The following is a 21,151-nucleotide window of genomic DNA, read 5'->3' as shown; positions in this document are numbered from 1 at the left end:
TTTTTAGTGAGTTTAGAAGTCTTTTGTTATTTGAATTTTCTTTCTTTTTTATAGTGAGATCTTTCTCCTACGTACTTGTAGAATTTGTTATTTCTCGTTGGGATTGTTAACTTTAATTACAGAGTGTCTTACAGTTGGATGTAAAAGTGGGTTTTTTTAAGGCAATTAATAGATTCTTTCAATTAATGCTTTGTTTTTTACATGCAAAAGTTCAGGGAGGTCATTTTTTTTCTAGAAGAACTATGATTCTTAAATTGTCTCTGCATAGTATGTCTTTGAGGTCAATGGATTTGGCCTATATAAAAATAATTTGTTCCCTTAATAGTATTGTCTTTTGTTTCTCTTTTGTGAGATTTTCCTCCACTTTAACTCTTTTTGTATTACAAATCTGTTATTAATTACCCTTCAGTGAACTCTTCACAGTAGATTCATTTGTTTTCCCAATCTGCTAATTGAGTTTTTTATTTCTGCTTTGAGGCTTATAAATTCTTTAACATTTGCTCATTCCTAAACTTCTCCTGTGGATTCAATTTCTCTTTTAAACAAATCTGGAGTTTCTTTTGTTGTTCCAAGCTCTCTTAAATTATTCAGGTTTCATGAGGTATAGGTGCCTTTCTCTTTGTCTGATAATCTTGTAATATTTAAGTGAGTTTTATAATCTCCTTGAGGATTCAATACTCATCTTTTCCCTTAGTTTTAGCATCCTCTCTATTATTTAATTACCCATGCTCTAGATTTTTATTGAATAGTCTTCCTTTTGAAATTTTTGGTGTCTACATATTTTTCTTTCTATTTCCACGTATCTTATTTTGGGTAGGTATACCTCCAGGTTTGTAATGAAAAACTTCCTCAAACTGCTCCCCTGTTGGGGGATTTATGGTTCACTTTTACTAATATCCTTGCCCTGAGTGGCCTGAGAGGAGGTACAGAGAGAAGTGTCCCCAGCTGTGTCTGTTTTATTTCAGATATGGTGCATCTATTCATGCTGGCCCAGTTTCTCCCTGGCAGTCTTTTCTTTCTCTGGATGGAGTGAATTACCATCTGCTATGTTTTGTAAGGCTAGGGAAATAGAATAAGGATAATCATGAAAGAATCTCTACAGCCTTGGGAATATGTGTCCTAGGGGCCACCTCAGGCATAAGGCAATGTGTTTATTCTCCCTATTCCTCACATAATTGGGAAGAATCATGGCTTGCCTTCTGAGTGGGAGTCAGGTGCCAGTGAAATATGTGAGCAAAGTCTTTTCAGCATGTGGAGATGCCATGTGCCCTTAAGCAGAAGCCCATGAGTTACTTTGTGTGTCCCTTTTGAGAGTGTGGAGTCTGGTGGGTGACTGGTGTTGAGTCAACTCATAAGACTTCTAGATAATAGTCTCTCTCTTTCATTTACTATGAAATAAGCTATAAATGCTCTGTATCTGATGTATATTTCCTCTTTGAGAGTCCTTTTGAGAGTTCCTAGTGAGTGGAGGAAAGTCCTATCCTTCATTTTATTCTACATCTCCATTTTTAATACTTTTCCTGGTATTCCTTGAGAATCTTTACCACTTCAAACACTGGCTCAGAACATAAAAAAACTGCTCTCTTTATCCATTTTTTATATATTGCTGCAATTATAGTTGATAAATACATGGGTATGTGATTTGAATAAACTTGAATAAAGTTAAAAAAACCAATTTCAAGTCAAGTCAAAAAGCACCTATTAGGTACAACTGTATAATAGGAGACAACATGCAAAAAGTGTTATACAAATAAGATATATATGGGATAAATATAGATAATTGACAGAGGGAAGGCATTAACATTAAGAGGGACTTGTAAAGATTTCTTGTAGGTGGTAGGAATTTAGCTGAGACCCAAAGAAAGTCAGGGAAGTTAGGTGGAAGAAAGGAGGAGGGAGAAAATTTCATGCTGGGGAACAATCAGTACAAATGTAAGGAATAAGAATACTGGAAAGGTAGGAAGGGGCTAGATTAAGGAGAGCCTTTAAAGCCACGCAATGGATTTTATATTTGGTCCTAAAGGCAAAAAGGAGTCATTGGGGTTGATTAACTAGAGGCGTGACAGATCAATTTGATAGCTGAGTAGAGAATGTACTGGAGTGGAGAAAGACTTGAGGTAAAGAGACAAAGCATCAAGCTGTTGCAATAGTCCAGAAATGAGATGATGAGAGCCTGTACCAGAATGGTGGCAGTGGCAGAGGAGAGGAGGAGGAGTAAACGAGAGACGTTGTGAAGATGGAAACAACAGGACTTGGCAACTGATTGAATATGGGGGGAGAGGAGAGGGCAATGAGAGTGAGGAGTCAAGGATGATGCCTAAGTTGTTTGTGAGCCTGGGCGACTGGGAGGATGGTGGTGGGTTGCAGAGTAATAGGAAAGTTAGGAAAAAGTGGGAAAGGGGAAAAATAAGAAGTTCCGTTTTGGATGTATTCAATTTAATATGCCATGTACAGTTTGAAATATCCAGTAGGGAACTAGAGATGTGAGACTGGAGGTCAGGAGAGATGGTCAGGGCTGAAAAAAATCAGTCAGAGAATCATCTGCATAGAGATGATAGCTGAAACCATGGAAACTGATGAGATTAACAAATGAAATGAGAAGAGCCCAGGACAGAATCTTAGGTGATACCCACAGTCAATGGGTATGATGTGGATAAAGATCCAGAGAAAGGGAGAGTTAGACAGGTAGGAAAAACAGGAAAGAGAAGTGTCACAAAAAACTAGAGTTATAAGAATATCAAGGAGAAGAGGGTGATTGGCAGTGTCAAGAAGGTTGAGAATCTCTGAGATAAGGCCTTTAGATTTGGCAATTGAAAGACCGCTAGTAACTTTGGAAAGAACAGTTTCAGTTGAGTGATGAGGTCAAAAGTCAGACTGCAGAGAATGAAGAAGGGAGTAAGAAGAACAGAAGTTGGAAGTATCAATTGGCTTCTCTGGGATTTTAGCCGAAAAAGTCTTTGTTAGTATCAGAGGGTGCAGAGAGTTCAAGAAGGATGAATACTCAGAAAATATCATTAGATTTGACAATTAAGCAATCACTGGTGATTTTGGAGAGAGTTGTTTCAGTTGACTGATGACATTAGAAGCCACACTGTAGAGAATTGGGAAGTGGCGCAGGCACCAACTGTAGATGACTTAAAAAAAAAAAGTTTATCTGGGAAATGGAAGAGAGGTATAGGATGATAGGCAGTGGGAATTAACAGATCAAGTGAAGGGTTTTTGTTTGATTTTTTAGGATGAGAGATATGGTAGCTTATGTAGGCAGGAGAGAGTCAGCTAGTAGGTAGGGAGATATTGGTAAATGAAATAGTAAAGAGGTTAGAGGGTGTGGTCTAAAAATGCCCAATCCAGAACAAAAGAAATTGGGGCAGAGATCCAAGTCAATAAATATTTATTAAAGGGACTTCCCTCCAGCTCCTTTAATGAATAGGACCTCAGGTCTTCCTCGTGTTGTGAGATGTCCCCTTTCCCCAAGGCCTTTACTTTTATAGTGCTTGATTCCCAAACACACTGAAGAGGCAAAGTAAATTACAAGTCTCATTTCTCTTGACCTTCCAGAAGGGCCAGAAATGATTCATTAGCATTGGTGGTCACAGGATGAGCAAGGCAAGGATCATCTTTGCTGATTAAATGGTCACAAGATGGGACCTTCCTCATGTTGGGCATGAGAGGGTGGCCCAGAGGTACAAAAATAAATTGGGGAACTTTCCATATCATGTCAAGACATTGATGGTAATTAAGCAAAAGAGGGTAGAGGTCTGGAGTCCTCTGTCCTTTCACCCTTGCTTTTACAGGCCAAAGGGTGGAAGTCTCCTAGTCAGCATTCTTGTGGTTAGCTTGTCATATATGTGAACATCACTAGTGTAGTGAGTTCTTTGTCAAAGGACAAATCCAAGTAGAGATTGGATGACCAATTGTCAGGGATCCTGTAGAGGGGATTCCTTTATTGATTAGGGAGTTGGACTAGATAAGCTTTCAGGTCCTTTAGAGTCTTAGAATTGCATCATTTTTAATTGGATCATTAGTCATTTTACTTTATTACTAATTTACTAGTACTAAATGATAACCTTGACAATTCTATTAATAATTATTTACTAACACATTACTAATCAGTTAGTTGTTGTCTACCATATGAATAATTTATCTTTTTCCTGAATATTTAACATTTATTTTACTCTCAAAATATTCCAGGAATTCAAGAATAGTCATTATTATATAGATAGGGAAACTAAAGTTGGGAGTTAGCTAAGGTAACTCAGCTGGTCATATATTCAAGATTATAATCCATTTAAGTACAAGTTCCTATAAAAGCCAAATACAAAAGATATTGAAAGAGGAGAAAGTAAACAAAGTCAGACTTATGAGTAGGCAATACCCATTCGGTGTGATGTCTCCAATTCAGTGCCTACCTTTGCCCCCAAATATTAACTCTTTTCTCATTCTTTTTCATCTTGAAGGCTTTTTTGTATAGGTATCCTATTAAAATTGATATATTCCTGAATATATAAATAAAGAAGTTTAGACATAGAGGGGGACTTCAGATATCTTCTCCACTTTCTTTATTTTACAAGTAAAAAAACTGAGGCCCAGAGAAATTAAGTGACTTTGATGCAGTTGAGAATACAAGAGCATGTTCAGAGAAACCACATCCCTTAGCCATTTTCTCTAGCCTACTTCTCTTACAAGTTGCAAAATATAATTATTGGTTCATAATAATACTTCAGTTCAGCTGTTGCCTGTGTATTTATTTTTGAGGTCATGATTTAACTTAGCTTCAAGCCTGGAAACAAAGTAATAACAAAACCTGGATTATCCCTTCAGGTAACTGTTTGCTGGACTTACCAAGAAAGCAGATCCTGGGCCCTGAAGAGCTCCCAGGACAGACATATGATGCTATCCTTCAATGCAAGCTGGCATTTGGGCCTGAGTACACAGTATGTCCTGGCATGGATGTCTGTGTTCGCCTGTGGTGTGCAGTTGTTCGACAGGGCCAAATGGTGTGTCTGACCAAGAAGCTGCCAGCTGTGGAGGGGACGCCATGTGGGAAAGGAAGGATTTGCCTTCAGGGCAAGTGCGTCGACAAAACCAAGAAAAAATATTATTTGGTACATTATTTCTATATTGTACAACATCCAGAAATTCAAATATGATGTTGATTTGTTTGGCATGTGCTAGGACCGCCATAAGAAGTCTTCAAAAATATCCAGTGAAGAAAGTGTTTTCAATTTGGAAATTTGCATTCTATCTCCAACTGCTCCTTTTAACCATAGTGGTCATTTATTTAAATATATAATGCCTAGCATAGTGTCTTACACATAGTAGGTGCTTAAAAAATGCTTGTTGAATGAAATCAACTCCTGGGGAAATGGGTAGACAATTAGCATTACGTGGAAACCTGTATGGTGTATACTTCAACATTCTGATATTATTTATGTTTCAAAGAATTTTTAGAATTGGAAGACTGTAAATATCCTAAAGTTCAACTCCCTAATTTTTAAAATGAAGAAATTGATTGAGCTCTTGAGAAGTTAAATGGCTTGCCCTGGGTCACACAGTTAAAAGCAGACAAAAAGCCAGATCCAGAACAGAACTAGATTCATTTGAGGATATTGTAACAGAGCTGCCACTAAGAGACCAGAATTCCAGAATATTCAAGCTAGAAAGAGGTCATCTATTCCACCTTCCATAACCCCCCCCCTCATTTTACAGATTAAGAAACTGAGGCCTAGAGAAGAGAGGTGACATGTCCAGGGTCACACAGCTGTTGTAGTCTGATAGGACCAGGACTCAAATCTAGTGCTTTCCTTTCTAAAAAATTTACACCACTCTACAAATCGTGGTAGCACCAGTGTGGTGCTCTTGTTTATTTACTTTTTCCAAGTAGTGATTTGCCGTTACCACAGAGTCTAGGGCAGAGGTTCTTATTTAATCTGTGGTTCATGGCCCCTTAAGGGGTCCATAAATAGATTTCAAGGACTGTGTGAACTTGGATGGGAAAAAAACAACAAAAAAACTGTCTTTATTTTCACTAACCTCTAACTGAAAGCACTTCTTTCCATTATGCATGTAATCCATAAAAGATACTTAGAAGGGGTCCATAGCCTTAACCAGATTTCCAGAAGTTAAGGACTTCCAAACAGTTCAGGACTCCTACTCTGGAGTAACTCTACAACTCCTAATATCAGACCAACACTTGCTACCCTCGGTTGCAGGGATGGAACAAAATATTCTATTCTTCATTAGGAATCTTTCTCAGAGCCCCAGCACAGTAGAGGTGGAGCATCACGTTTTGTCTTTCACTTTTGTTTTATTTTATGAGGCAGTCACACAACCTCCATATATGCCCTTCCTAGCAGTATTTAGAAACACTCTCGGTTGTTTCTATAGTCGTTATAAGTCTTCCACAAAATTCACTAATCAAAGGAATTTGCACCACTGCCAGACTTTGTTAGAGGGCAAAAGAAAGCCCAAACAGTTATGGGATGGGAGGGGTATCTTCTTTTCTGAAAGCCTTCACCCTTTTGTCTGCATTTTTGACTCTCCGTGAAGGTCCTGATCTTATGCTAGATCTCATACACTGAATATGAGAGTAGAACACATCTTATTAGCTAGAAGACTTAAGAAACTGTTAACATTTGGCATCCAGTGGTTGTTCAAAAAAAACAAAACATAACCAGGAGAGGCTCATCACTAGCAGACTGACTACCAGGGCAAATGCTATGGGTGAAGGGGCTTTGATCTGTTTCAGTGACAGTGATATTCATACTGATAAAATTACTAATTTTTCAATGTATCACTATTCAGGTAGGCATTGTATTCTTTCCAGGGAAGTTTCAGTTTCCTCATTGTCCTACTCAGGTCTAATATTCTGTAATTATCACAAGGAAAACAACATAGAGCAGTGGAAAAAACACTGAGCTAGCTTAGCACCAGGAGAGACCGGGACCCAATCCCATCACTGACAGCAAGCTCTAGTTGTGTGACCATGGTTGCCTCATCTGTGAAACAGGGACAATAATGATATAGATACACACACATACGTACATATATCCCTTAACACATATCCCTTAGAAGCTCATGCGAATCTAATGAATTCATATCTTTTAAATGCTTCACATCTTAAAATTATTCTTACTAATCAATTTTTAGACCTAGTTATCAGAGTCTTTAGATATCCCTGCTATAGTATAAATCCATTATCAGGTCTTCACCTACAGTTTTTTGTTTGTTGTTTTTTGGGGGGTTTTTTTGGTGGGGCAACTGGGGTTAAGTGACTTGCCCAGGGTCATATAGCTAGTAAGTGTCAAGTGTCTGAGGCTGGATTTGAATTCAGGTACTCTTGACTCCAGAGCCAGTACTCTATCCACTGAGCCACCTACAGTTATAAGATAGAAAATCTGGTGAGAGAAAAAAAAAATCACTAATTGCAAAAGAGTAGGGGAAGACCCAGGGTAATAGTAGGTAACAAGATGGCTCTGAGCCTGCTCTGTTAAAGAAAAAAAAATCCGCAGGCAGGAGGATATTCTGGAGGTACCATGAGGTGAAGCTTTCCTTTTATTGGGCACTTACATAATAGGAATCACTTGAATCCTTTTGTGCAAGTTAAATAATCAAGTGACTGTTTAGTTAACTCTTTGTGTATAATCACTACATCCATTCCGGACTCCGCAGCCCCTGCAACATCTCATAGTTTGACATGGTGAAGTGGTGTGGTAAGAAGCAAATAGAATTTGAAGTGAGAAAACCTATTTGAATGCTGGTCTGCTTGCTCACTACTGTGTGACCTTGAATATGTGACTAGCCCTCTGTTGGCCTTAATTTCCCCATCAGTAGAATGAGATAGGATTTACTAGATGGCCCTTAAGTTCCTACTAAGCCATAAATCCTATGAAAACTGAAATCAAAATAGTCGTTTCCAAATGCATCCCCAAAGGATATTACAGATTATAGCAAGATTTTTATTTGCATTTGAAACATCTTTCTATTTTGCATTTCAGACATCAAACCATGGCAATTGGGGTTCCTGGGGTTCCTGGGGCCAATGTTCTCGTTCATGTGGGGGAGGAGTTCAGTTTGCTTTTCGCCATTGTAACAACCCAGCACCTAAAAACAATGGACGATACTGCACTGGAAAGAGAGCTATCTATCGTTCCTGCAGTGTCACAGCATGTCCAACATATGGTATGTTCCATAATCCTTATCTTGTATTTTTCATATTTTATTGTATTTTTGTATTCTTATTTTAATAGACATTAGCAGACAGGGAATGATCTCACAGGATGCTGTGACCTGCATTATTGGAGAGATTACTCATATTAATGACATCACATTAGAAAAGTGGTAGAAGTAGAAGAGTAGTTTTTACAGTATTCAAATAATTGAGCAGTATAGAAATAGTAATGATAATGATAATTAATAGTAACGATGATGATAAATAGCCTAAGTTTTGGGAGAAGACAATGTCATTCTTAGCTCTAAGTAAAATATAGGAATACCTAGGAGGGAGAAAAAGAAAGAAATCAAGGCTTATATTTGCATCTCGTCCTTAAAATAAAGTCTCTGTATGTTCTATGACTTGAACAACAAGAAATTCCCATTACGTTAGCACTTACATAAAATATAGATATAGATATGAATGCTATGATGCTTGTTTTCTAGCTAAAGCTTTTCGTCAGGAACAATGTGAAGCTAAAAATGGGTTTCAGTCAGATATAAAAGGGATCAAGACATTCGTGGAGTGGGTCCCCAAATATGCAGGAGTTCTGCCAGCAGATGTGTGCAAGCTGACTTGTCGTGCCAAAGGAACAGGCTACTATGTGGTATTTTCCCCAAAGGTAATTACATTTATTTATTCTTTGTGTTTAAATTGTTTGACAATTTAAACTCTATAACAGAGAAAAAGTAATTGGGTGCTGTTTGAATTTCACAGTAGCAAATATTTCGAACACCAAAGAAAATGCCTTCTTTAGGATTATTGGGTAACTAAACACATTTATTAAGGAATATATAAAGAAGATACATATACCTATATTCCAAGGATTTTCATAGGAATTAATATAAGACAGCCTTGACTTGGAGGTGGTCTACATTAAAATGAACTGTACAGATGACATCAGGGAAAAATACGCCAAAGACCCTCCCTCAAGTTGCTTAAGGCAAAGTCCATTATCTTTACTTTGGGGGGGGCGGGGCAATGAGGGTTAAGTGACTTGCCCAAGATCACACAGCTAGTAAGTATCAAGTGTCTGAGGCTGGATTTGAACTCAGGTCCTCTTGAATCCAGGGCCCATGCTTTATCCACGGTTCCACCCAGCTGCCCCCAAAGTCCATTATCTCTGTGTGGATTGATCCCATCAGTCCTTCACTGAGCTAGACAAAAGAATCTATCTCAATTTTTTTTTGTTCCCTTGGATTTGTCCCAGGTCATGGAGAGCTGGACTTTCTGGAGGGATGGGGAAGGGAAAGGACTGAGAAACTGATCTCTGGGTCCCTCCAAGAAATCCATTATTAATAATTATGTTCTCAAAGAACCAAGTTATTGAAATTCTAAATTAATTTTTTTCTTAATTACCTAGGTGAAAGATGGAACTGAATGTAGACCATATAGTAATTCAATCTGTGTTCAAGGGAAGTGTGTGAGAACTGGTTGTGACAACATTATTGGTTCAAAGCTGCAATATGATAAGTGTGGTGTATGTGGAGGAGATAATTCCAGCTGTACCAAGGTTATGGGAACGTTTAATAAAAAAAGGTAATGTGATAATATAGGTATCCCTGATTATAATTAAGCTTAGTATTCAAATTTTTCAATTTCCAAATGGATGTAGTGAGTAACACATTTTACATTAAGCTTATGAGTAAAGAGGTATGTATGGATCAGTAGAGATTAGGTGGCAGTGTATTATGTTGCTCTAATAGCAAATTGTGAATATGAAGACAAAAAGAGAAGAGGTAGAGAGCTCTGGGAGCTTTGAATGTGGAGTTGTATCATCTTCAAGCTTCGAGGAATGTTCTCTGGCCTTGAGGGCACAAGTCTAAGAATCATCAAGAGCTGAAGCAGTAATAATAGCTCGCAGCTTGTATAAATTATATGAGATCAATGAGATCCCATATCTTTAAAATGATCATGTTGTACTAAATGATCTTTTTTTCTTTTTGTGAGGCAATTGGGGTTAAGTGACTTGCCCAGGGTCACACAACTAGTAAGTGTCAAGTGTCTGAGGACAGATTTGAACTCAGGTCCTCCTGAATCTAGGACCAGTGCTCTATCCACTGTGCCACCTAGCTGCCCCTGTTGTTTCTTTTCTGTTAAGAGATTTTTGATTTTGTGTGTCTTTTGTGTGTGTGTGTGTGTGTGTTTGTATGATATTGTTGTTGCCCACCATTTCCAGGACATACCCATTCAATTCAGGAAGAAACTGTTCTTGATTTATATGTGTGAGGATTTTGAGTAGAATTAATGCTTTTGCTCCTTTTTATTTTTCAAACCTTAGCTGCATTTTGCAACCTACTTTTCACTTTCTTCTTATTTGGCCACCTTTATATTGAAGTCATCAAGTATTGTATGTTGACTCACATGGGGCAGTGAGTCTCAAAACATTCTTTATCCTCTGTAACATATTTTAGTACATAAGCTGTTATTCTCTCTCTCTCTCTCTCTCTCTCTCTCTCTCTCTCTCTCTCTCTCCCTCCCTCCCTCCCTCTCTTTGCAGGGCAATGAGGGTTAAGTGACTTGCCTAGGGTCACACAGCTAGTAAGTGTCAAGTGTCTGAGGTCAGATTTGAACTCAGGTCCTCCTGAATCCAGGGCCAGTGCTTTACCCACTGTGCCACCTAGCTGCCCCCACTTTTATTCTCTTAATAGTGGTCTCTTTTCTTTTGTTTATCAGGAATTCTGTGAGATTAGGTGATCAAACGTCCCACAAAATAATGTTGCTTATTGCTTCTGGGTTCAGATAAAACTAACTTTTTTTTAAAAGACGTTTTAAAATGTACTTTATTCATAAGATTTGTTCATGTTAGCCACTTTTATTCTTGCTTAATCATATTTTTCTTTTTTTTAAATCACAAAAGTATTTTATTATTTTCCAGTTACACGTAAAGATAGTTGTCAACATTTGTTTTCATAAGATTTTGAGTTCCAAATTTTTCTCCCTCTCTCCCTTCCTTCCCCCCTCCCTAAGACTGAAAGCAATCTGATATAGGTTGTTTATGTACAATCACCTTAATCATATTTTTTAATAAAATTATCATGGATCCTATTTAAGGTTAATATTTATCTTTGAGTTAGAAAGTATATAGATCATTATTATGTATGTCATATATTTCTATTTATATTGAGTGCCATGTGCCTGGAATAAAACTTGGTCACTAAGTTCAGTTCATTCTGGTTAGAATGACAAGTTCTCTTCAGGGTTTTGATCCAGGTATTGGAAAGCCTCAACAGACATCCCCACTAGTTCCTTTCAATCTTTGCTTTGACCTTGGTTTTAGTTTTGAAAGAATGCCTTCCCTTTTTTAGTTTTAATTGGATTGTGTGAGCGCCAAAATTTGATATATGGAGCGTTAATTGGATGACTTGCCTTAATATTGGGGTCCCAGAAATATGAGGGACCTTTAAGTTCACCCTCCCCTCTGAACTGCCTTTTTTAAGATATTTCTCCCAGGACAATAAGAAATGATCCTTATAGCTTTAATTCACAGAAGGATCAGATTTTATTACTTGGGAATTCATTAAACAACAAAGGTGAAACTAATAAAAATCAAAGATAAGGAAATAGGAAAAAGAAATACAGATACTCAACTCTAAACTAAGCCTATGCAATCCCCAGATCATTTGCAATTAAGCTAATTCAAAGGAATTTAGGGTTTTCTGTTGTTCACTCACCAACACCTGGAAAGTCTACAGTTGCTTGTGCCACCGGAAGGGCAGAAGCCTGAGAGAGAGAGAGAGAGAGAGAGAGAGAGAGAGAGAGAGAGAGAGAGAGAGAGAGAAAGCGAGCGAGCTCGCATTGGGGAAGTGCTCTGCCTCCCTTCAGGGAGTGTTCAAACTTTCCTCCCCCAAAAGGGGAGGTCCTTCAAAAACTGCCTATGGAGAATTCTTCTTCTGACCTCAGTAGCATACGTAACTTCAGGGTGGGCCAGGTGTGGCCCCTCCCAAATGAGTCAGCTAAAACTCCAATAATTTTTACCACAAATAATTTTTACCACATTCACCATCATGGAAAAGGCATCAAGCTATGCCATTGCTCCTGTCCTTTGACTTTCCCAGGATAACCCATGCATCGTCCCTCTATTGCATACAGTTTCTTTTTGTTTGTTTTTTCCTTTTTATTTATCCCAATAATATCAATATTGATGTGGGTAAATTCTTCTAGTAATTATTTTTCAGTTAATATTTATAGATAGCTCAGGGCTGGAAGCTGAGGTCAGTTCTGTTCTCATCTTTTCATTGTTGTGATTTGGAAAAGATTTCTTCCACTTATATTTTTATTTACTGAGGTATAAAATGGGGAATTCATTTCTATTTATCTTCCAGAAATTATATATGAAATTATAAGGAAGAATCTGTTTAGGTTCCTTAGGTTTCATAAGGAAAAGTTGGAACTAAATAGACATCATTATTGCATATTGTCATGTCATTTGATACTTCAAAGTATTTGTGATTTTGTTAGTACATATCTATTCCCTCGACAGATGGTTTCATGAATTGCTGTAGAAAGAAACACCACCATTTCCTGGTCACCTTTCTGGTGATGAGACACTCCAGTCTTAGCTAGACTAATTCTCAGATAACCTGTCTCAGTTTGTTACAAGACCTGTATTCAAAACCATTCCAGGTTTGTAGGACCTGACAGAATTTTTATATTGACATGGTATTTAAGAACTTAGGGTGGGGGCAGCTCAGTGGCTCAGTGGATAGAGCACTGGCCCTAGAGTCAGGAGTACCCGAGTTCAAATCTGGCCTCAGACACTTAACACTTACTAGCTGTGTGACCCTGGGCAAGTCACTTAACCCCAATTGCCTCACTAAAAAAAAAAAAAAGAACTTAGGGTAACAGATATGCTGTATAGAATAAAATTGAATGTTTTTAATAAACAAAAGCTAATGTGATAACAGAGCACATTCTAACAAATATTTTATTGAACTGAGATTTTGTCTATGGCCATACCACTCTGAACATACCTGATCTTGTAGGATCTCAGAAGCTAAACAGGGTCAGTCCTAGTTAGTACTTTGATAGGAGAAACGAGGAGATTAAAACAAAACAAAACAAAACAGTTTCTGTTTAATAGAATGACATCATGGTTTAGTGGATAGAGTTGTCTCAGAAACCAGACCTGGGTTCAAGTTCCATCTGACATGGCTATGTGACCCTACATAAGACAACTTTCTAAGTCTAAGACTATTTATTTCAGGAAAGATGCCAACTTGCATTGGTAGAGGGAATTCTTCACAGAGAAGTCTCTAAACTAATGAAGGACCAGTCCTTATCTCTTCTCATTTTATAGCAATTTGCTTTAAAGAAAACTATGTTGGTGTGGTGGAAAGAGTACTGTGCCAGGGTTCACAATATCTTCATTCAAATCCTAACCCTGCTGCTCGATAATCTTAGATAAATTCTTGAGCCTTAGAGCTCTTTGAGCCTTTCAATTTCCTTTCCTGCAAAATGAAAAGGTTAGACTAAATGACCCTATCCTATAAACCATGACAAAATTGAAATGTAATATCAAGTTAAAATGAGACTTTTAAAGAATATCCATTTGTTTCATCAGTTACTTACCCAGTCTGTTTCATTGTCTCTGTTTCTCTTCTCTTTGTTTTTTCCTCTCTGACTCCATCTCTCTATCTCTCCTTTTCTGTCTCTGTCTCTCTTTGTCTCTTAGTAAGGGTTACACAGATGTAGTGAGGATACCTGAAGGTGCCACCCACATCAAAGTCCGACAATTCAAGGCAAAAGACCAGAACAGATTCACTGCTTACTTAGCCCTGAAAAAGAAAAATGGTGAGTACTTGATCAATGGAAAGTATATGATATCTACATCAGAGACTATTATTGACCTCAATGGGACTGTCATGAACTACAGTGGTTGGAGCCACAAGGATGACTTCTTGCATGGGATGGGATATTCAGCTACAAAAGAGATTCTTATAGTTCAGATTCTTGCAACAGACCCAAGCAAAGCTGTAGATGTCCGCTATAGCTTCTTCGTTCCCAAAAAGTCAACATCCAAATCAAACTCAGTCAGTCATCATGGAAGCCATAAAATGGGATCACAGACCTCACAGCTACAATGGGTTACAGGCCCATGGCTTTCCTGTTCTAGAACATGTGACACAGGCTGGCACACCAGGACTGTGCAATGCCAGGATGGACACAAAAAATTAGCAAAAGGATGTCTACTGTCACAGAGGCCCTCGGCATTCAAGCAGTGTTTGCTAAAGAAATGCTAGCACGTGGTTATGATTTTGTTTAGAAAAATTATTGAGCAAGCCAACACTGGCATACCTTAGGTGAAAAAAAAACCCTAAACTTCATTGTAATTACTTTCATGATTCAAATTAAGGGCAGAATCTGCTTTTCAAAGCCTGAATGACAAAGAAAGCCTTGAAAATTGTTACAAGTCCTCTAGGCCTAAAAGGAATAGAAAAATGAATGAATGTAAACTCATAAGGTATTTGAAGAGTGCAAACCTATTTCCCCTTTATCACCTACCTCTTAAAGAATGCCTTTGAAGATATCATAATAATTTTCAATCATGATTTATTTTTGCTGTTTGTAAATACATAATTTTATATAACATGATTCTATTAAAAAATAATTCATTCTATACATAAAGTAAATGACCAAAGTAGGTCTGCAGCTATTTTCAGTTTCACCCATTTTCCAGAAAGAGCTGTGGATATTTTACTGGAAAGACAAGCTTGCTGTTGATAGTAGATAATATATTTTTTAAAAGACTAACGCTATGACACAATGTAATTTTTTAAATTCTTGAACAGAGATTATCAGAATACTATAAACATATATAGAGGCTTTCTTATCTGATGTATTAGTACCTGTATTTTTCAGGTTGCCAGTCAAATTGATTAGAACACATTTTGTATGTATGTATGTCCATAGAATTTTGATTTTTTAAAAACTTCAGTGGGCAGGAGGGCTGAAATTTAGCATTTAGAAAAAAATCAAGTATTTTACTATATTGTCAACTATATATTCTTGACTGTTTTCTTCCTGTGGCTTGCAAGTAAAATCTAAAGAGTCATGTTCCTAAAAGTAGCTATTGGAGAGGTTATATTTTCCTTAATAAGGAAAGACATCCAACAAATAGTATTTTATATCTACTAAACAGCTTTTATCCTAGAATCTCTCACCAGAAAATATGTAATGCGCTGTTTGTCTATTTTGTTTTGTTAATAACTATATTATCTAAGGAATTAGTGTTTTGATTACCTTATATATTTGGTTTTACTAAAAATGTTAAGTGTCCCTCAGAAATGAACTGTATCCAGATGTCCACCAATGTCAGCAAGACTTTTTCCATATAGAAGTTAATTATTTTTTAAAGAGAGAAATAATTGGGATATCAAAATACTTCATATACTAAAGACTCTTTTCCCAAATGAAAAGTATATTGTTGTAGTAAGATTATGCTAGAAATGTGATATTAACCATAAAGTGAATATTCCTCTCTTCCCCAACCAAGTTTTGGTTATATGAGTTTACTCAGAAAATATGTAGGCCTTTACAATTTTTCAGACTACTAATGCCATTTACACCATATTATAAAATTTTCAAAGAATCATAGGGAGCTAAGTTTGGAGAAATTTCAAAGTATCCTTTTATCTTAGTTTTATAATAGTTATAACCACATATATTTGGTGTTATAGTACTGGTACACATGATATATCTTATGAAAGCATAACCTGGATTTTTATGTATTGTGTTTGCATAAAGCAAAGAATGCTTATAATCCATTGATTTAAATGGTTATTTAGAAGTATTTAACTTGAGAGATACTCAATATTTGGCAGGAGAAAAAAAAACCTATTTGATATAGGTCATTCAACACATACCAATCCAGCTGACAGGTTTGCTTTCCTGACACTAACTGTGGCTACTGTCTTAAGTTCTTCATTTTAATTTGTCTTTTCACTGAACAGTCTTTCTGTATGTTCCAATCGCCTAGAGTGTTTTACTTCATTTGCATTGTATTTTAGCATAGCACCTACTTTGTTATCCTGCCAGTCTCAGAGACCAACCAATTTCATGTTCAATGTATTTATTCAAACCATTTCTCTTGATTTCCCTCTTATGTGGCATATCCGCTTCACATGATCAAAACACTTTGTACATGTTTCTGTTTTTAAAAAATGAATTGCAGTTGTTCACTTGTAAAACCAGAATTCACATTTCAGCTAATTGTTTGCATATTTTGTAGATATATCCATAATTCCACCATTTGATTTGCACCATTTGGTTGTGATCATGCTGAAGATAGATATTGAGTTCATCATTGCATGCAAATGGGAGGAGCTAAAGGAGGTGGCCTTTCCAATTCTAAGCCTGTAATCATATAAACATGCCTTAGTTTCATTATACCTAAAAAATTTTAGTGTCCTTGAAGCTCAGGGATGCCTCCTCCTAACAAACCTGAGTCGAGTCAAAATCATTGCATGCATTCCTGTTTCTTTGTGATGGAGCCATAAAATATTGTAGATATAAAAAACAAGTGGTGCTTTTCATTTTCTTTCTGAGGAAGATATTCCTCTTGAATATTAATCTACAGTGTTAGTATTTATTAATCAAATGACATAGAGAGTTAAAAACAAACCACTATCTAACTGCTCTATTTAAAGGACTCTGTTTCTTTTGTCCAAGCAGTCTCTGCTGCTATTATTGATGGATAGGGGTAGAATGACTCCAAGAATGTATGCATAAGTATGGGATGACTAAGACTGGACAGTGCAGTTCAGAGAAATGTATACTTCCATATCTCTAAAGAACAATGAATGTCTTAGGGAAAAGAAGAGCAATTCAATCTTCTGAAGTTCCTTTCAGCTCTAGATCTATGTTCTCTAGATTTTATTTTTCTGCTTTGAAGTGGGAGGCAGGATGGTGCATTATAAAAAGTGCTGGTTTTAGAGTCAGAGGATCTGAGTTCTAATGCCTTCTTTGCTAGTCACAATTTTTAAAAAAATCTCTATGTCTTGCTATCGTAATCTATAAAATGGGAGGGTTTACAGGAGATGACCTTTAAGGTATCTTCCGATTCTAATCTTGCAATCCTATAAACATGCCTTAGTTTTATTATGCCTAAAAAATTCCAAGATCCTTAAAGCTCAGGGCTGCTTCCTCCTAACAAACTTGAGTCAAAAAGCTCAGATTTGATGGCAATAAATTCCACCCACAAAAGTTAGTAACTCCTAGAATTTCTTTCTTTGTGAAGAAAAAAGGATGAGAGAAATTAGCTTCTTTTTCTAATTATAAAGTAACAATGCTTAAATTTAATTTTGCCTCCATGTATAAAAGTAGGACATTTTTATGGATTTGGCAAATTCAAGTCCTTTTAGCCTTCTAGCTAAATAATTTTATTCCACTTTTAAAAAAAGAATTCAATCATAAAGATAAAAAAGAAATATTGCACTGAGAAAGAACTTTTACTGTTTTTGCACCTGGTATGTGAAACTTATGTGATGAAATTATTTATTTTTATTTAATAAAAATGTCAATTCTGCAAATTGTTATATATAATATATATTTTATACTTATATGTATATATTATATATACATGTACATGTATATATAACATTATATATTTAATATTTTGCTAGATGTCCTCCTTTTTAAAAAATTATGCTTCCTATGTACATTGTAAAGGACATTTTTGTGAGCTTGCACTGATTTCCTTTGTATTTTTAATAGAAAAGCTTTCTTTGTGATATTACACATATATACATATATTTGCATATATTAAAATATCTATATCTGAAGATAGGAAAGGCAATGTGATATAATTTAGACATGGTCTTAGAGTCAAAAAGACCTTGCATGACACTAGGCAAATTGCAGATATGCACTGTTAGAAGGATTTTCCACACCAAGTCTTCTTTGATGAAATCACAGGTCTGAACAACAACAAAAATTCCATATGCATACACATGTATATCCATACACATATGTATATCCATATTCTGATACTGTATCTTTCCTTTTTACCAGAAGTTTTCAATTTGACCTTTCACTATTGATACTATTCATCTCTTCTACCATGATGGTCTTTTAAAGACAGGGCTAGGGCTTTCCTCTTAAACAAACTTCAGCTTAGGATGCAATGCCTAGTCACCAAATGTTGTCCTTATATTGATATGATGCAAGAAATTCATTTCACTTCAACAGACATTAAATAGTTCTTATGTTCAGAGTACTGTTCCAGGTATTGCAGGATTAAATTTAAGAAAGTTTAGAACTTTTCTTGTTGGAGCTCATGAATGTGCTCAAATCATATAGATTACTATGATTTAGGTAGTGAGTGCATTCACTATGTATAAGAGTACTGGATGCTTATCACTGGAGGACAAGGTCCTGGTAGTGCAAGTGCCAGGTAAAATTCTTTCACAGGCCCCAGTGGTTAGCATCAGGAACAGTGGAATATACTACCTGGCTTTGATGCCTTACAAATACAGTGATCCCTGTGAGGTGATTTGTGTCAGGCTAAAAAACAAAAACAAAATTGAAATCACATCAAAACTGACAAATATATTCTTCAGATCTGAAAAATTCACACCAGACCTTTGGTTATTATCAATGTGGATATAATGATATAGCTAGTAACAGCTTTTCAGTATTTTCTAGAAATAGCATACTAGTGGTGTCGGTAGTTTTGTTAATTCTCTATTTCTTCTCTAGTTCCCACCTCTGTGGTTTTGTGGTTTACAAAACTCTTTCCTTACCACACCCTTGGGAGGTAGATAATGAAAATAGCACAATATTCCCCATTTTAGCAAATAAGCATAAGCCAAATCTACTTTATATATTCATGGCCACTTCTACTTTTTATGGCTTCATGGCCATATTTATTAAGATAAGTTACCTTGGGGCAGCTAGGTGGCGCAGTGGATAGAGCACCGGCCTTGGAGTCAGGAGTACCTGAGTTCAAATCCGACCTCAGACACTTAACACTTACTAGCTGTGTGACCCTGGGCAAGTCGCTTAATCCCAATTGCCTCACTAAAAAAAAAAAAAAAAAAAAAAAAAAGGTAAGTTACCTTTATGTCTAAATAACAGTCAACAAAATATTAAAACTACATAGATGAGTACTATAGGTATACTAATCCAAAAGCCAAAGTGTATCAGATATATAAATAAAAACATGTAAAACATTACCATTTTTCTAAAAATTTACAACCTATGTTCACATTACTCAAACAAATTACTTGCCTGAACTGACCATTCAAGTCAGTTAAAACAGTTTATTTCATAGCCTTACATTGTCATTAATTATAAAATTGATTTTTCTATAGTCATTTTTAAACAATTCTTTCAAGTACCAATGTCAGCAGATTGTGTACCATGCAATTAATTGGATATGCAAATTGACTGGGAATCTCAAAGGAAACCAAAAACAGTTTTGCAGAAATCTATATTCAGTTTGGAAAAGTATTCGGTAGTTAATAATATATGGTGTTAGTTGTGCTGAGCTATTCTGTGTATGACTCATTGAGAACCTAGGTAAACATTAATAACATTCTGTCATAAAAGAAGGTCAGAACTGAATTTTTTTAATAAATCAGTGCAATTCATTGATCACTGGCTTGATATCAAAGTATCAACAAAGCAAGACTGATGTTTGTGACCTTTCTTTTATGGTTTCACTATAGGGAAAAGCCATATCATGGCAAAAACAAACCAACAAACAAAAATGCCCAACCAATTCTTTTGGTCCATTCCCCATTTCCCATGCTTATATACAGCTCATCAGAATAAACAAGAGTCTAACTAACACTGGGATGGAAGACTGTGATTGTAAATAAAGAAATCTTAAGCTTTATAGGGGTACTATCTGACTTCTCCAGTGATAATGTCCAAAGTGTGGCATTTCAATGTAATATAAATGTGCGAGTATGTGTGTGTGGACATATGTATTTTTTCAAATGATTCCTCAATGAAAAGAAATATCACTATTCTTCTTGGGAAGAATGAATGTGTTAAAACAACAACAACAACAACAAAAGAATGAACGCGAGTGTGATACTATTTAAAAAATTGAACATAATTAATCAAACCTTATTCTTTTCAACTATGATAGACTAACATGGTATATGCATAGCTGACGATTTTCTTCTACTTATTCTGAGAGTGAGACAAATGGTTTTGTAGCTATACAGATTTATAATGAATGGGAAATTTAAGAGGATCAAATTGGAGAAGCACAATACTCACCAAATGAAGGTTATTTACATTCCATATTACCTTTATATGACAACAATAGATTTGTTGACCTATTTTGTCCTCTATGGTGTTGTAGACTACGGAGCTGCTATGTCTTAAACATATCTTTGCTAGCATTCACAATATATTCCAGAATATTAAAAAACATCCTTACCTACTTTGGCAATACAATGTAGATTTAGAATGGAGCATCGGTTATTTGTATGACTGCAAAAACTGACTGTAATTATATATATATATATATATGTTTATATGTATAAATATAATACATATAAATCTCTATACTCTCTATGAAAGAATGTTTATCAAGCATGGTAGAAAAGTTATTGATATAACACTTTTAGAAATTAGCATTATAATATATTGCTTATGCATTATAAAAATTACTTAGTGGAAATTATGTAAGTGCTTTGTAAGTATACTTGCCAATATCTACAGGTTCAATTTGAATGATTTAAGCCATGATATAAATTGTTATTTTATTTTTGCCAGGCAAGAAATGCAAATTGAGTATTAAAAAGATGAGAGGGAAAAAATATCTTGAAAGTTATTTGCACAGAAGAGTAAAAGATTGAAGACATATATTGTACCTGAGCAATCAGTAGTAATAGTCCATTATCTTCTACTTTCAGAAGGTTGCATTTGTTTATTTGTGATTGTTTATTATAGTTAATTAAAAAAAAGAACCCAACAACAAAA

General features: G+C 35.9%; 1 protein-coding gene across 1 annotated transcript in view; it reads left to right on the top strand.

Moving 5' to 3' along the window:
• ADAMTS5 (ADAM metallopeptidase with thrombospondin type 1 motif 5) overlaps positions 1-14,826 on the top strand; it is a 64,798-nt gene extending 49,972 nt beyond the window's left edge. The window contains exons 4-8 of the mRNA XM_043997439.1: positions 4,822-5,105; positions 7,998-8,181; positions 8,659-8,834; positions 9,576-9,751; positions 13,887-14,826. Coding sequence (XP_043853374.1) covers positions 4,822-5,105; positions 7,998-8,181; positions 8,659-8,834; positions 9,576-9,751; positions 13,887-14,454 — 1,388 coding nt within the window. The 3' untranslated portion in view covers positions 14,455-14,826. The remainder of the gene's footprint in view (positions 1-4,821; positions 5,106-7,997; positions 8,182-8,658; positions 8,835-9,575; positions 9,752-13,886) is intronic.
• The last annotated feature ends 6,325 nt before the right edge of the window (positions 14,827-21,151 follow it).

Source organism: Dromiciops gliroides, chromosome 3 (assembly GCF_019393635.1).
Source record: "Dromiciops gliroides isolate mDroGli1 chromosome 3, mDroGli1.pri, whole genome shotgun sequence".
Classification (NCBI taxonomy): domain Eukaryota; kingdom Metazoa; phylum Chordata; class Mammalia; order Microbiotheria; family Microbiotheriidae; genus Dromiciops; species Dromiciops gliroides.
Note: the sequence above shows the minus strand (reverse complement) of the source record. Positions and strands in the feature narration are given on the sequence as shown.